This window comes from Brachycentrus maculatus, unplaced genomic scaffold, assembly GCF_059751285.1.
Source record: "Brachycentrus maculatus isolate JH-2025_06_01 unplaced genomic scaffold, ASM5975128v1 h1tg000918l, whole genome shotgun sequence".
NCBI lineage: Eukaryota > Metazoa > Arthropoda > Insecta > Trichoptera > Brachycentridae > Brachycentrus > Brachycentrus maculatus.
This window is the reverse complement of record NW_028281642.1, coordinates 20,230-37,322: the sequence shown is the minus strand read 5'-3', so window position 1 is coordinate 37,322 and position 17,093 is coordinate 20,230. Positions and strand designations below refer to the sequence as shown.

At 32.6% G+C, this 17,093-nt stretch overlaps 2 protein-coding genes across 2 annotated transcripts; one reads left to right on the top strand and one right to left on the bottom strand.

Annotated features, from left to right (window-relative positions):
- Window positions 1–692: 692 nt before the first annotated feature.
- On the top strand, window positions 693–4,629 carry LOC148299837 (uncharacterized). The gene is made up of 3 exons (XM_088275616.1): window positions 693–1,015; window positions 2,300–2,511; window positions 3,377–4,629. Exons 1-3 carry the CDS (start codon window positions 884–886, stop codon window positions 3,489–3,491), a joined length of 459 nt encoding a protein of 152 aa, XP_088131742.1. The 5' UTR covers window positions 693–883; the 3' UTR covers window positions 3,492–4,629.
- A 2,815-nt stretch (window positions 4,630–7,444) lies between these two features.
- LOC148299836 (uncharacterized) lies at window positions 7,445–17,066 on the bottom strand. The gene is made up of 6 exons (XM_088275615.1): window positions 16,708–17,066; window positions 13,845–13,988; window positions 12,648–12,803; window positions 11,313–11,459; window positions 9,910–10,034; window positions 7,445–9,285 (listed from the first exon to the last, which is right to left on the bottom strand). The coding sequence occupies exons 1-6, from the start codon at window positions 16,951–16,953 to the stop codon at window positions 9,261–9,263; spliced, it is 843 nt and encodes a 280-aa protein (XP_088131741.1). The 5' UTR covers window positions 16,954–17,066; the 3' UTR covers window positions 7,445–9,260.
- Window positions 17,067–17,093: the final 27 nt, after the last annotated feature.

Below are 17,093 nucleotides of genomic sequence, written 5' to 3'. Positions count from 1 at the left end.
TCAGGAGAGCGTTTTTAAAGTTTTAAAATATAATACAATGTATTAAAAATAAATATCAAGCCACTTATTGAACTTTTTACTGTGCAACAGATCTTTTTAGGTAAAACCTGAAGGTTTTTTCTCCATTTGAAAAATATTTAGTATGTTTAGAAAAATAATTAAGCAATACCTTTTCTTCAAAATGCAAAAACAACACTTTCTGCCCTGTAGCGGGTAAATATTAAGTTAAAAATATGCCACTTTTGCTGGGATATAGTAAATTTTCTGGGCATTCCGAAAACGTGCACCACTGAAAATTGACGATTTTTGATTTATGACGTTCTTGAAAGGAGTGAGCGATATGGTAACAACATCCCAAATCTTGAACTCTTGTACTTTTATCATCTGTACCCCATCAAATATACTCCACCCCTAGATCCAAGAATTGGACCCCACGAGTCTATTTTAATTTAAAATAAATGGATTTATGGCCATAACATGGGATACAATGTTATTTTGTGGAGGTTGCATAATATGTATTTAATGTTAGGTTGTAATTTATATCGATTTTTTTATTATTATTTTTTACCGCTTATTTTATTGTGGTAATAAAATAATCTTCACGATTTTCGACATTTCAATGTATTAATATTTTTTACATACTTATATAAAAAATTGTCGGTTATATACTCTTTTCAAAATCAGACATCTTTATAAGGTGATACATATATTATTTTAATGTTGGCATCACTTCATGTCACTGTCATTTGCGCTTATCACAAGATCGCAATAATTCAGGCGAGTGTAGTGTATTTGTTTACTTTGGTTTAGATAAACTTTTTACTTTGTGAGATAAAAGAATGAATTAGTTTTTATTATAAATATAATAAAAAAATAATACAGGATGGAAGGGCAATGGAAAGAAAGTGCTTTGATATTTCTGCATAATTTATCGCCGTTTTATGTACTCAGTGTTGGAATTTCGATATTTGCGATGTTATTTTCTTTGTGGTATAGCAGACAGTGCGAAAGACAGGTAAATGATTTGTTATTACTTATATTATTATTTACTTAAGTTAGTTAACTTACATTTTTATCTCATACTAAAATAATACTATTTTAAAAAACAAAAAAAATCTATATCCTTTTATTATTTATACCTTCTGGTATGAATAATATTACCTTTTACCCTTCGTATATTCAACTTTTTTTTGTATGATAATCTTACATTCCTAGTTTTTGAATTGTGTACATCACTACTTATAAATATTTAGTTATCAAATGCATTAGATCATTAAAAATTTGGCACAAATATGATAACATTAAAAAAGGTTATTTATTTATTATTATTAAGATCTAATTTAGAGCCCTTCTCATTTCTTCAGACTTGCTTTATTTGCTTCTCAAAAGTTTTATTTTAGTATTAAATATTGATATCTTTCGTGGTTTATTCAAAAGGAACTGAGCATTGGAATCAACATTTTTTTTCATAAAATCTGAAAACATGCATCGATTATTTAATTTGGGTTTGATATTTTAATCTACTTATGCGTATTGAATATCACTTTTTATCATTTAATTTTATTATACTTATTGTACAGAATATATGTACATTGGTGGACTTGTTACTAAGAAGCAATGTATTCTAAACAACCAAAAACAAACTAGTGATCTGGTCAAAGTTTGATCCTTATGCAGCCTTTTGAAATTAAAGGGCAGATAGTGCTTGTACATTAGTATATTGTAGTCGTACAGGAGAATGTGACCAACTAACAAAACGTAAAATGTTCAGGAGGGCCATTTGAATCACTTTTGCTTGGCAAGAAAATAAACATCAGTGCAGTAAGTCATTTTTAACAAGTCAATATATTATACTTCCAAGTTTAAAATCCTTTGGGATTTTTTCAGGGCAATATTAAGCTCGTAAGATACCAAATAGTCAATGATCACATTTTTGTAAAAAATTCACTTGGTCACTTTCTCCTGTATGACTACGATATGTACATGAAAAAAACACTAAATGTTCATTCATACTGTATTTAAAACTTTTTTTTTCCTATCTGTGAATGTTTTAAATGAATGTATATTTTTTATTATAATTTAAATGAATATATCTTTGCAAACAATCTTCGCCTCTTCCACATTCATCTCTTCATACATACCCGCCGATTATTTCGACTCCTGACCTGACCACTTTCAAGTACTTGACATACTCAACCATGCCAAGGTTTCTTTGGTCTTCCTCTGCTTCTAATACCAACAATGAAATTCGGCTCATAAATTAGTTTTTAATAGTAAGTTCAACATTATTTTATTCCAGCTGTTAAAAAGCAGGCAGACGGAAAAGGATATGTGTGTAAAGGAAGAGTGTGATGAGGATCCACCAATATTGACGGAGAAGATGGATAATGCATTCCTGTCATCCAGTCCGCTGGAGGCGTTGCAATCCAGGATTAAAGTCGCCCGACACCAAGCCATAGTTAATCAACTTAGTTCTAAAATGACCCAAGAACAACTTGAAGAAGAAAAAGAGTAAGAATTTTATTGCTTATTTCATAAGTGTACATATTTGTCAATTATCGGCGAATAAACTGATACGGAAAGTATAACTAATAATAATTTACGATAATTTATTTAGTGCCATTTTCATTAAATACTACCTCAACAGTAACTTCACTGTAATTTATTTGGGCAAAAGGAGATTGTAGAAATGATTTTGCAAGCAAACACATTTTTAAAAAAAGAATATTATTTCATTTCACTGTTTCTAACTACTGGTGGAAGATCATTCTGCGCCATCAGTCTCGCAACAGCAAAAACACGCTCTATATTAAAGGTGATTCTACCTTTTCAGCATTTATTGGTTCATAGGGCACTGCATCATATCGAAGCAGTGTTATCTTGAAAGCTTCTGGTCTACTTGTAACTTGTACAAGTAGTATGTGAAATATCAATTAATACATAATACTCTGTTGCCCATGTAAATGATCAATTGGTCACATGAATGAGCATAAGTAAATGTTTATTGTAACTGCAGACAGTTGGTAGAATTCCATATTGAATTGTTGGGTAATATATCCTAAATAAAACAAGGTTTGTTGGATTGAATTCTACATTTATTTATGTATATGTTAATACGTGATGCGTTTCGTCTTCTTAGGACATTATTGAACACAGTGTTTGAAAATGTGTTTGATAATGTCCTACAAACACAAATAGTGTTTCATAATGTCCTAAGAAGACGAAACGCATAGTGTATTAACATATACATAAATAAATGTAGAATTCAATCCAACAAACCTTGTTTTATTTTGGATATATTACCCAACAATTAGTAAATGTGACATCAAGATTACCCGTGAAAAGAGAATCAATCCTTGTTTTATATGTTTTCTAGGACTGAGAAGGCGCAATTATCAGCCATTTTGTCTTTGCTGAAAGAGCAACAGGAGAAATTTCAAGTCTCGGACATGGATGAATTAGAACAACAACTGAGTTTATATCGCTTATAGATTATACTGAAAAAAAAAACATTTTTTAAAATCTAAATTTATACAAAGTTCTTTCTTATTGTTTTAAAAATTATTGGAAAACACCTGTACTTTTAAATATTTTACCGTTGTCATTCGAAAGTCGGCTGTTTCAAATCGATGTTTCACATTTTAAGATTAGTCAACAATATAATGGAAGTCATAAAGTGGTATCATTTCTATAGGGTATGATTAATTTGTCCACTAATGAAACAGACTGCTTAGCTCAATCAATAGAAGAGCAAACGTGACATCTGAAGGTCGCAGGTTCAGGTCCCGGAAGTAGGAAGTGACTTTGCTCTGAGATGTAATTATTTCATAATATTGTAATAATTTACTCCGTTTCAAAAACAAATGTACGTATATTGTTTAGCGTTTTTAACCATTGCTTTTCACATGAAAATTCAGTTTGTGTGCTATATCTATATTTAAAAAAATTATATTTTTTATGCAATTTAAACAAAGACGAGAAGTTTTATAAATATATATTCTGTGTCTAATTTTAGAAGGCGTAATTATAATTATAATACTATGCATCAATTTGTCTGAAAAGCCATGATCGACAGTGTTGCCACACCCACCATACTTGCCTGACCTTGCGACATCAGACTTCCACTTGCTTCACACTCTTCAGAACTCTTTGCATGGCATAACGTAGGTTACGGATAAGAACCTTAAAACAACACTTTTTTTCGCTGATAAAGATGGTTGTTCTATGAAGGAGGAATTATGAACCTAGTGAGGTTAATGAGAATGGCAAACGGTTATCAAACAAACTGGCAACATATGATTGATTGCTATTTGTTATTTTTTATGAAATTACTCCCGCTAATGTATATGTATTCTGTAGAAGAAGTTTAACAAATAAATAAATGACTGAAAAACAGAAAAAAATGCATCATGGCTCTTCAGACAACCTGATTGTTCTATTTTTGCACATTTGAATAATGACACATTTTAAGCCACATGTGTTATGTATGTGGTTAGATTTAATTATTAATATATTATCTTACTATTAAAAAAAACACACCAATTAAATTTTTAATAAGTTATAATAGAAAATCACAAGAATTGCATACAATGCCAATGAAGTTCAAAATAAAAATAATGTGTAAGCAAATTTAGTTTTAAATATTTTTTGATCGGATCATAATCCCGTGTATCATATTATTATTTTGCGTTAATGGAATTTCACTGTAAGAGTAACTGTCAGAACTTTTTTACAATATTAATATTAAACTAAGTAATGATTTTTTTTTCAAACACTGAATTTTTCCGATTCTAGTCGAAAATGGTCCCTAAAATTTAGATTATTAACATAAGTATATTTTTTTATACCAAAATATTTTTTATTTGTTTTTTTCTCAAAACAAAAATAATGTTTAAGTCACAAGGGTTTTAAATATTTATAACTGTCATGTTTGTATTAGGTACGCTATAAAAATACAATGCAGGATATAAATATCATTCCTGTTTCGATAAAAGTCTGAAAAATGCTACTAAATCTAAACTAAATCTGTATCTACATCATAAATCTGTTTTTTTTTACCACTTTCAGATAGTAATTCATATTTATAATAAAAATCCTCAGATCTGATTTCTACGTCCAGATATCGGTCATCACAGTTATTTTCAATTGGCAACTGTTATATGGGACGATATTTACACATATGCACCATATATATAATACTACACCTAATTCTGTTTCAAAACATCTATGTAGTTTACAATTAGACAAGAGCGCTGGGAATTATTTGATTTTCACATGCAAAATCATGTTTGATGTAAAATATCTGTATTTTTTTAAACTAAAGTTTCTAACAATAACTAAAAGTAGGTACCAAAATTAAATTTTTTACCTTAAAAATGAATTTTGCCACAAATTTACATAAAAAAAACACATTATTTTCTCAATGTATACACTGGGAAAAAGCTAAATTAAGTTTATATAACACTTTATTTCATGTAGTTTTTTTAATAGTATGAAAAAAAATACAGTATGTATATTATTTTGTATAAATTATATCATAAAATTTAAATATTTGATGAAATTAAAAGGTAGTGGGACCAATATTTCATGAAAAACTCAACCTATGAAGGAACTATAGCGCCCATTGTTCCATGGATTTACTAAATATTAACTCTACTCATTGTTTAGTTATTTGTAAGAAATTTCATGTTAATATTGTTTCTAGTTTATATAAAAAATATTATTTTTTGTAAACATGTACCTATTATCCAAGCTGTCAGTTTTAAAATCAAGATTCTTTTGTCTTTGTAACCTTTACTATATTTTAATGCTGTAATTCAAAAATAACGGAGGACATTATTGACATTGATATGTCCATGTCATTTTTTCTAGTAGTTAGCATGAAAAGGTAATAGGAAAGCTTGATCTGTAAAAAAGGAGATATGTATATCCAACTTGTGGATATGTCTTCTATTTTTCTATTGTTCCAAATATGCACTTTATTATTTTCCTACATATTTAGTAGCGAGCAGTCAAATCTTTCCAGTCAGAAATTATCAGTTTTTTTGTAAAACATTATTTTGCTGTTGTGATTTTTTGATAGCTTTTCACTTCAAATTATTATGCAACACTGTTTAAAGATGATATACTAAAAAAGTGCCAATTTATTTACCTTTTTCTTTTTTTTCATAATTTTTTAGTTAAATTCTATATTTTATATTTTTTTGCACAAAACTGAAAAATGCTCTTATGATTTCAAAAACCACATATTTATTTAAAATAAAATTGCAAAGGTACGTAACACTAACAATTATCAAAAACCAACAAAATAGTACCTACTTTGTTGTTCCTCCTTTTTTATTACTGCTTCAATACGTTTTGGCATGGCTTTCACCAAATTCTGTATGTCGTCTTGGGACTACCTACCTAAGAAAGGTGTGAAAATATAACGCAATGCCAAAAAAGCTTTCTTAAATTCAACTTGAAATTAGCCTGTAGATTCATGCTAATTTCAACAATGCCAATTCGTAGTCAAACATCCACTCAATTACACCCATCATGATGGTGCCTGTGGATTTCAGGACTTTCTAAATATTGCTTTATCTAATTACTAGAAAATGTGATGTTGGACAAAATGTTGTGATGTGTTTTAGTAAGTATAATTTTCTTGATTTTTATAGACTAACTCTGTTTTCTAATTCCTGTGTGTACTAAGTCATTTTTTAAAACTATATATTGCACCTGAATGTATGCTTACCTCATATACAAATACAAGTTTTCTAGTCTTTATATTGTGTTATTTTTGTGATTCCCCCATTACCCTATATTTAAATGTATGTATGGCCAATGTGTCAATAAGGGTTTTTGACCCAAGTTTTCCCAAACCCGCAAACTCCGGATTTTCAATGATTTTTCAAATCCGTGGATTAAGTTATTTATTGAATACAGTAGAATACCAAGCCTTATTCATATCATTCATATGTATTTAAATATTTTAAGTTTCTATCTTATCAACTCCATCTCATTTTATATAAAATGTTTTATTTTTTGATTGAGCAACCAGTGATTGGGAAACTGCTTATGTTGAAATAAAACAATTTTTATTTATTTAAAAAATCTATTACACAAAACACAACTGAACATACAAAATACCCCTTATGGAAATAATAATTGCAATGTGGAGACCTCTTCAGAATAGTTTGTGCAAAAATCTAGTAAAAAACACAATATATGTATTACAAGATGCATTCATAGCCTGTATATGTATTAAAATTTATATACAAACCGAGGATAGAATTCAAATGTTCAACAATTTTTTTTGCGCAATTAATTCATATAAAATAAATGATGTGTAATGTCCAAATTTGTATTTTGGAATACTTCTGTAATAAGCAGTTTTCAAAATTTAAAACATTATAAGCTGCAATAGTTTTTAAAATAAAATTATAAAAAAAAAACAAAAATATTTATAAAACATTTATTTCAATTAAATCTAAAAATATTTTTCGCTTAAAATATAAAATGACTGTTGGAGACAGAAAAGTCCTATACAGAAATATACGTAATAAGTTAAGGAGTCAATCTTTTTAATATTGTAAATATTCTCAACTCATTACATATGCATGCAGGTATCTTTTCATTCCGCTAGCCAATAAAAATAAAATATAACATCCCAGATCTGATAAAGGAATAAAATATGCCATAAATTATGCATGACACTCGAATCTAGATATCTGGGATTTAAATCTAAGACCGTCTTATCAATCAGTCGAAATCACCATGACTAATGAAAAGTTGAGAACCGCTATTCGATTAAATAATGTATTTGGTTGACACGTTTCTCGGCTTTTGAGTTGTGCAAATAAAACAAGCAAACAGTAAAATGCTGCAATTGGTCGTAATGGGGGAGTCTGTAAACCGCTGACTATGTCTATGATTCTTCATAGACAACTATTAAATATAACTATTCTGAACACTCATCAATCAAACACTTCTGGGAAACATATATTATAATTTACCGTGTCCCGCCACATACAATTATTCATATAAATTACTCTATTACCTTAAATTACATTCACTATGGAGATGTAAGGGTGCTTCAAGTTACAAAGGAGAGGCATTTCCAGATGCGTCGAGGCTACATTGACTATTCAATTCTGTTCACGAAATTAAAAAAAAAAAATGTGAATATGAAACAGAAATCTGTTGGTAATAACATTTTAATGACAGAAAACAAAAAGGAAATAAAATGTTAGATTAACCACTTGCAGACAGCGCATGTTTCATATCGCGCCAATCCAAGCACTGCTCGCGTGTTTCAACTTGTTTGCGTTACTAAGAAAAATAACCTAACTGAGCTCAACAGGTGCCACATTCAATCCCGCAATCAATTTAAATTTAAAATTTATTTTTTGAACTGGACAACTTTTAAATTATTTAAACTCGGTTCTATTTCTATGTAGAAAATAATAATCGAGCATAAAGTGGTTAAATAGTTGAAAGTATTTCAAAAGATAAATTTTATTGAGTGAATGAAAAAAAGAGTGTTATTTAAGCCTCAGGTAAGATGAAAGAAAAATTGCGAGATTCGTATTGAAATCCACAATGAAATAGGGAAGATACAAAGGTTTAAAATGTCTCTATTTCTATTGCAAGAAAAATAAACGATTTGTGAAATCATGAGTTGTTTCCAATAATCAAAATCCAAAACTTGTGACCCCTGTTACGGTTACCACGGACTTTACATACCCAGTTAATTGGAATCGAGGAACTGACACCTGTGGGAACTCGTACACATTGATTTAAACCAGCATTGCTATCAACTTTCCAGAACCACACATATGTGTAATGATGCAATACCAAATTGCTGAGATTGCTTTATTTGGATAGTAAATTCATGCAGATGAAAATGGTAAATAAAATGATTCTTATTTCTGGTTTGTAAAAATACAAAAAAGAATCTTAAAAAATTAATTTTTATGTAGATTATATTAAATTCCATATTCTTCCTGAGTGAAAATAGTCCATTACATGTATAATCTCAATAAAACAGTACACAGGTGTAGTTTGAGTCCTTTTCGCGTTCCTGCATCGGTATGTGTGGGGAGCGGGTAGTACCAAATCTAAAGCTGCACTTTGTCACAATTATTAATCATTAAGTAATGTCTATTATGGTGCATAATGCAGCTCTCGGATATTTGATTACACTCGACAGAAGTTACGGTATCAATGAGCCTCGATTATGAATGCCAATGGTGTCTTCACATTGTAACACGGCGGGATTATTCAGTGTCGTCATATCGAACTCTGAAAAAGAAATACATACAGGTATGAGAAAATATAAGTTTTATTCATGATAGACAACTTACTGAGTTCATTAGAATTTCTACTTATTGTCGTTAGAAATTTTGCTGAGCGTAACGCAATGGGTTATATATTGATATTTGAACTGTGTGATTTTCCATTTTATGACTAGATAGTGTTTAGTATTAATTAGACTAGAGGAAGAATCTGTTTGCTTGTAAACCAATCAGTATTATAAAATATACAGCGATTATACAAAGGTATTTGTATTTTGTCATACAATGTGTTGTGTTTATATTGATTTTATGCACATGGGAAACTGTGCGAAGACAATTATCTAGAAAAATTACATTTATAACTGGATGAGGGTAGAATGTAGAGTGTGGCTACCAGCTTAATCTCTTATTTGTATGGACTTTTTATTACAAGGTCAAACTTTAAAAGGTTTTGTGAATACAGGCATAAATAACTTTAAAACGTAGGAATAAATAATGAAAAAGAAATGAGAATAAATCATTTTGGTTTTACATGTGGATTGTAAGTTTAGCAGTGGCTGTAGCTCCACAATGGCAATCAAACAACTTCTGTTCAATTGTGGAGATGTATTGTTACACATGAACATGTTACCTTTGTGAATTCCCTTTCCTCTTGCTGAGTCGCCGCCCCGAGTCCTTGCTGGTGAGTGTGAAGCGCTGGGTGGACTTGCGATCCACTCGGAGGTCGCGCTGTGTCGCGCTCGTCTTTGTCTTTACCTGCGCACAAATCAAATTCATTAGCTACAACTCGGTAAGCAAAATAAACACCAACCAAACACTGACTCGTTTCAAGCAAAAGATGACAAGTCACTATTGCTGTACTTAGCATGTAGAAACAAAAGCATGGTAGACAGTAAAAGCTCATTAACCTCTCCGTACGTACCGCCCTAACCATAAATACCAGGTCAGATCGTGTGTGGCTCCACGTTTGGGGTGTAGTGATTATTTCTCAAATAACACTCTCCTTAACATTCTTTGTTCACTTTGTGTAATACCACTTAAAACGACAATATAAAATGGACGATGAATGATAAGGAGAGTGTTATTCTACCATACCACAAAGTTAACCATGCTCTTAATACACAAAATATTTTTCAAATGTTTCCAGATTATGTCGGAATTTGGACTACCAACGCTATCTATTGATGATGCAACAAAATTAAATCATTTATCGGCTAGTGAAATGTTTTGCCGACTGAACAAACGCTTCGGCAAAAGCGATTCGGCAGCTCCAAAAAGAACTGCTGGCTTGAAGCACAAATTAATAATTGATTTTTTAAATAAAACAATATTTCAATAAAGATGCTATTTGTAAATATAGATGAATAAAAATTATCAATACCAAATGTACTTTAATCCTTTGTCAATTATGTTTTTTTTTTATTATTTGGATTTTTCTTTATTCGGACTACCTTCATCCCAATTAGTCTAGACTCTAAATAATTGATGCTCTACTATATATAAATATTTTGGTTATCTACTGATTTTTCATACAATATTTTCAATAATTAAAAAAAGATAGAATTAAAAATAAAATGACAAAAAACGTTATTATACATTGATTTAAATTTTCGATTCCATTCACTGCTTTTGTTATTTTGTCATATTTGTTAACTATAATCTCATAAAATTACGATCTATATCCTTAACCATATTAACTATTAAATAATCAACTATTTGTGACAGGTGTCGTGGAATAGTTGGGTAGACGCTTGACTGCGGAACTGGCGTCGCGGGTTTGATTCTCGCCAAGTGCAAAATAAATTCAAGAAAGATTTATCTTCAATTGGTCTGGGTATATTTAATGTGTTTTTCAAATTTAACATTCCTATCCTTACTATCCTACCTGCAGACTCTAATAAAGGCTTTGCGGGTTATTCCTTTCAAAATAAAAATAAACCAATTGATAAATCTTTAGGAGTTTTGTATGAACCATAATATTTTATTTTTATTTTATTAAAATACCACAATGCAAAGTTAAAGTGTGTGACTGACTTTAGCCAAGAACTTGGTGATCAGCTCCGGGCAGCTGAGGTGCTCCTCCGGTTCCCAGGTGTCGTTCTTGGAACTCCACCCCTTCCAGTGGATGAGAAACTCTCTTTTCCCATTCTTCTTGAAGTGGACTTCCACAATCTTCTCCACCTGCGCAAACTCATCACGTTATCAGGGTTCACCAAATCCAGTATGCGTTTATAATATTAAAGTTTGAATGATTAATTTACTATAAAAATTATTTTGAAATTACTTGCATATCCGTTCTAAAGAAAATGAACACGGAAAATAAAAAAATTAAATAACTGTGTGAATATTGGGGTAAATTGAAAACTGACTGAAGCGCAGTGATTGGGTCAACTTGATGCAATGCTGAAGACATTTTTTTCACACTTACAAAATTATCAAATGTACAAACTAAAGTGCAAGGTTGATGACCTTTCTTTAACCCTTTGACTGATGAGTTTTAAATGAAGATTTTATTAGGAAAATGGCACTTTTTAAAAAAATTCTCCTTCTTCAAACCCTTATGTGCACCACAATGGTGCATAGGGCTCTACATCATATAATCACAGTGTTATCTTGATCGTTACCACATGAAGGAGAGGTGTCAGACCACCGTTTCAGGTACCAGTCCAGGATAATATTGAATAAATATTAGTGAAAAAATCACTGGGACCTCCAGTACGGTAACTGAGGGTGCTGACCATTACGGAGGCGGACATACAATAATACTTTATTGCAAGGCATCAAATAACAATATCTTCTAGTTTTCATTGAATGTTTAAATAAAGAGAATTTTTACTTTTAAAACTGACCACAGATGCCCAGAAGTTTTCCACCTAGTACTTGATTTCATTATCAAGTATTTTATTTGCCATAATAAATTAACTGTTCATATTTTTGAATAGCAAATATACCTCAATAATACGACATTGAGCGACTGAGTCCACTACGGGCAAATACACAAAGGCCCATTTTATTGCCCGTATGTGGTACGGGTAAAGGATTATAATAACATAATAATAAAACCCTTATCCGTACCCCAATGGTGCATAGGGCACTGCGTAGGGTAATATTGAATAAATATTACAGTGAAAAAATCACTTATATTTATTTAACCCCCCCTGGGAATCGAACCCAGGACCTCCAGAACGGTAGCTGAGCGTGCTGACTATTATACTAAGGAGGCGGACTATAAAAAAAAGAGATTATAATAGGTAATGAAATTACCCTATTATAACATTTATCCTTATGAATGACAAGGATTAGAAAAATTATTGAAACCTTTAAAAATAGTGCATAATGCGTTTATGTTAAAAATTGGCTTCACTTTACCTCATATTCCTTCTCCCCGTCCTGATCATCATCGTCATCATCATCATCATTTTTACGCTTGTTTGATTTTTTAGGGGATTTAGCTTTCTTCTTGGACCCGGCTTTGGTGTCGGACTTTCGTTTTTTGCCGCCGGCCTTTCCATTGGCTTGCTTATTCTGAAAAATAAAATTGCATACATGAATACATGTATTGTACAAACCGATGAACGATCGCTTCAAATGAGAATGATGGCCGCGTGGAAGAGAATCTTTAACTTAGCCCAGAAACCAGCACAAAAATTATAATGTTTTTGTAAAAAGACCAGGCATCACGCAAAGGTGGATTTCTGACAAAAACCACATATCGCTCACTCCTTTCAAGAACGTCATAAATCAAAAAACTTGATTTTACAGGAGAACGTTTTTAAAGTTTAATAATATAATACAGTGTAATAAAAATAAATAACAAGCCACTTATTGAACTTGTTACTGTGCAACATATCTTTTTAGGTAAAACCTGAAGGTTTTTTCTCCATTTGAAGAATAATTAGTTTAAAAAAATAATTAAACAATACCTTTTCTTCAAAATGCAAAAAAAAACACTTTCTGCCCTGTAGCGGGTAAATATTAAGTTAAAAATATGCCTCTTTTGCTGGGATATAGTACATTTTCTGGGCATTCTGAAAACATGCACAACTGAAAATTGTCAATTTTTTAATTTATGACGTTCTTGAAAGGAGTGAGCGATATGGGATCGAATGCAAAGCCAACACCGCAGTAACAAAAAACGCGCTAAGAGTGTCAGAAATAAAGACTCTGAGGAGCATATCTGGCAAGAGGAACACTAGGATAAGAGAAAAATGCGAGATCCAAGACCTCGTTAGGTGGGGAAAACAATGAAGAAGACAATGGTATGCATATGTAAGGAGAATGGAACCATCCTGACTCTCCCACATTGCACTGCACGGTTAACCCCCAGGTAGATGCCTCCCAGGCAGACCACCAAAGAGATGGATTGACAGCTGGGAATCAACTTCACAGGAGGCTAATCCCTCTTAAAAATAGGCCAAAAGGCCTACACCAAGCAGAAGTAGCATATTGTTCCTAATTTAAAGGCCCTACTAAGTACCAGATAGTTGGAAATGACATGGGAGACTGCTGTAATCGGGAGCTGTAAAACCCGAGGGTAGATGGTTGGTTAGGTTAGGTGGAACTTACATCCTGTTTGTACTTGGCCACAAGTTCAGGGCAGGTCACGGTGTCCTCGGGCTCCCACGTGTCACTCTCCGACTGGTAACCCTTCCACCGGATCAAGAAATGAGTCTTCCCTTTGATCTTCTTAGAATCCAGAATCTGTTCCACCTGCAAGTACAAACATTGTTATTGAAATTATATTTATAAAAAAAACAATTATTTAGGATAGGAAATTTCACATTATGCCGCTGTATAACTTAGTTGAAGCGGAGGGCTGATCACCTCCTCTTCATGTATTAACCAAGATAACACTGCGTTTATATGATGCCTCCGTCCGCCTCCGTTGTGTAATGGTCAGCACGGTCGGCTACCATTCTGGAGGTCCCGGGTTCGATTCCCAGGGGGGTCAAATAAATATAAGTGATTTTGACCTTTCCTTCGTGTGTTAACGATCAAGATAACACTGTGTTTATATAATGCAGTGCCCTATGCACCATTGGGGTGCGGATAAGGGTTTGAATTGAATTATATTATGCAGTGCCCTATGCACCATTGGGGGGCGGAAAAGGGTTTGAAGAAGAAGATAACTTAGTTGAGTTTTACGAAGGTTTATTAATATTCAGTTAACAAACAAACTTTAACTATTACGATTGACTGATGCTTCTCTGGCTGCTAGTCATGTTTTCACCGGCTTCAAAAAACTTTAGAAAAATTTCTGAATAACATTCGTGTCCTGTTTAAGTAAAAAAAAATCCTGTGAACAAATCGTTTGCGGGAAACGCTTAAAAGCATCTTTTACATACTGTAAGTAGAGAGCGGGAGACACTTAACCTTTTCATAGCCGCAAATAAATTACGCCGCAGTGCTCAACAGGCCAAGTATTTTTTTGAAAAAAAAAAGTTATCTAAAGATTTTTTTTTTTTTGTTTTTATTGAATTATAATTTACTTACCAAATATTATATCCCGCATCGATTGTTAGAGTTTTATTCTTGAAGTTAAACCAGTTTCAAATTTTCAGGGTTGTCACACTAAGTCGCACACGCAAGTTTTTATTAAATTTAATATTAACACACAACTATTATTTATCAATGGAATATTTTAAAATAAGAAAAACACAAAAAAATTGAGCAAAATAAAAACCCCTGGCGTTCAAAACAATCTATTAAAATAATCAATATTTCAAGTGGTTTGAGTGGTAGCCCTAATGACATCTGTCAACTGTCAGCTGAAAGTGATACCGATAAATCACTTAAAAGTATTTAAAAACTTTATAAAATATTTTGTGACAACTTCAACTGATGGCAATGTATGTTCCGTTTTTGACAGATTGTCAATATGAGTTAAAACTGCGGAGTAATACGTCATCAAAAGTACTGACGAGATATCTCGTCTCTGGCCATACGGGCACTCCGCCATTTGCCGAGATATCTCGTCTCTGGCAACCATCGGGTTAAAAGCGTTCTGTTTGCTTACTTTTGGTAGAGCGCGAGAGACGCCAAAAAACATTGTACAGATCGGAATTGGGTTTGCGGTTATTTGTGATTAGTATACCGAGGGTCGGGCGGCAGACTGAGTATAATTAGGGTCGGAGTTGATGGGAAAACCGCCCGACAACAATGTGTTAAATAGTGTGCCAGATGCAACAAATCGACCGGGCAATCTGACGATTATTAACACATTGATGATCAAATGTGAAGTCCCTTCGACCATTTGGGTTCGGATAGAGGTCAAAGAAAAACATTTTGCCAAAGATTTTGCACACAGTAAGGAAATAGCTTGTTTATGTTATAAAACATGAATTTAAAAATACATTTGAAACATCAAACTTATCTTGTAAGGATTTGCCACATGCTGTTGTTCTTTATACTGTATCTACAAACCATAATTGATGTAAAATGTAGATAGCAAAACATTGCGAATACAAGACACCAAGTGGCCTCAGTGTTCAAAATTAGTAAGAATCTTTTCAGTATTGAAATGGATCAGTAATATAGACTATGCCAGCATAAGGGCGCTTGTGCACTACAGGAATTTTACTGTACGGCAGTCTGGTTAGCATGATAAAACGGATGATTGGATTGTGCTTTTGGATCGGTGTGTGATCACGGTGCGTAAATTTGATCACGCTAAACTGTCGTAGTTGTTTATATTTAAAAAAACCGGACTGCCGGACGGTAAAATTCCGTGTAGTGCACAAACGCTCTAAGGGCGTTTGTGCACTACCCGTAATTATGGTCCAGCAGCCGGTTTTGAGAAATAAAAGCGACGACAGTTTAGCGTGATCGAATTTACGTACAACTTTTCACGCACCTATCCGAAGAAAGATGGACAAAAGCACAAGCCAATCATCGTTGTAAAACGCTAACCGACGTGCCGGACGGTAAAATTCTGTGTAGTGGACAAATGCCCTAAGGCTATAATGAAATTTTTAAGTATTTTCATATTTCGAAGAAGTAAGATTTTCCATTATCACAGAGCACATTGTTCTATAATAATAGCTAAAATGACATTATTTCACCTGCTTTATACATTGTTCAGTATGTTTTTGCAATTTATCAAAAATAATATTAATTTTTGTAACGTTGACCATAGTGTTTAGAATAAAAGAAAAATGATTTGAGACCATTTCGGTTGAGTTGTTCAATTGAGGTCATTGATCATAAACAACTACCCAATGAATTCTTTATAACCAAACATATTGACAGGAAAGAAAATAAGAATTATGGCATGTTTACCTATTAACTGTTTGTTGATTTATAAGTAAAATTGTAAAACAGTGGGAGATAATTGGAAAAAGGATTGATATGGCGAACGGTATCGATGAAATAAACAGAAAAAATATACGCGGCAAAAGGCGAAATCGAACATTAATAACATTTTACTTACTTCGTATTCCTCGTCGCTCTCCTCTTCGGCTGCAGCAGCTGCGGCAGCTTTCTTAGCCCTTGATTCCCGCTTTTTGGGCGGATCCTTGGGCGTTGAGTCCTTCTTTACCTCCTCCTCCTGATTTTCCGTCTCTGCCTCCGGTTTGGCGCTATCTTCATCGCCCAACGAGTGGTCTTGCACGGACGAGTCGTCAGCGTCATTTTCGACATCATTGTCGTTCTCTGTTTTTGATTTTGATTTCCTCATTGCGGTTTGTTTGTTTATATGTTGTACGCTATATTGCTCAAATACTAACACCGGATAATATACGCGGGCGCAAGAAATACTAAGCGACTCAGAAACGACGCTTGCGTCGAGACAAGCGTACCAACTACAAAAACGCGCCG

What these genes read in the sequence shown, in the direction of transcription:
- LOC148299836 (XM_088275615.1), bottom strand. Translation starts at nt 16,953, where the DNA reads ATGAGGAAATCAAAATCAAAAACAGAGAACGACAATGATGTCGAAAAT. An exon ending in AGAGCGACGAGGAATACGAA is followed by an intron (nt 13,989 to 16,707) that starts GTAAGTAAAATG and finishes TTGTACTTGCAG; the next exon opens with GTGGAACAGATTCTGGATTC. An exon ending in TGGCCAAGTACAAACAGGAT is followed by an intron (nt 12,804 to 13,844) that starts GTAAGTTCCACC and finishes TTTATTTTTCAG; the next exon opens with AATAAGCAAGCCAATGGAAA.
- LOC148299837 (XM_088275616.1), top strand. Translation starts at nt 884, where the DNA reads ATGGAAGGGCAATGGAAAGAAAGTGCTTTGATATTTCTGCATAATTTA. An exon ending in GCAGACAGTGCGAAAGACAG is followed by an intron (nt 1,016 to 2,299) that starts GTAAATGATTTG and finishes ATTTTATTCCAG; the next exon opens with CTGTTAAAAAGCAGGCAGAC. An exon ending in CAACTTGAAGAAGAAAAAGA is followed by an intron (nt 2,512 to 3,376) that starts GTAAGAATTTTA and finishes TATGTTTTCTAG; the next exon opens with GACTGAGAAGGCGCAATTAT.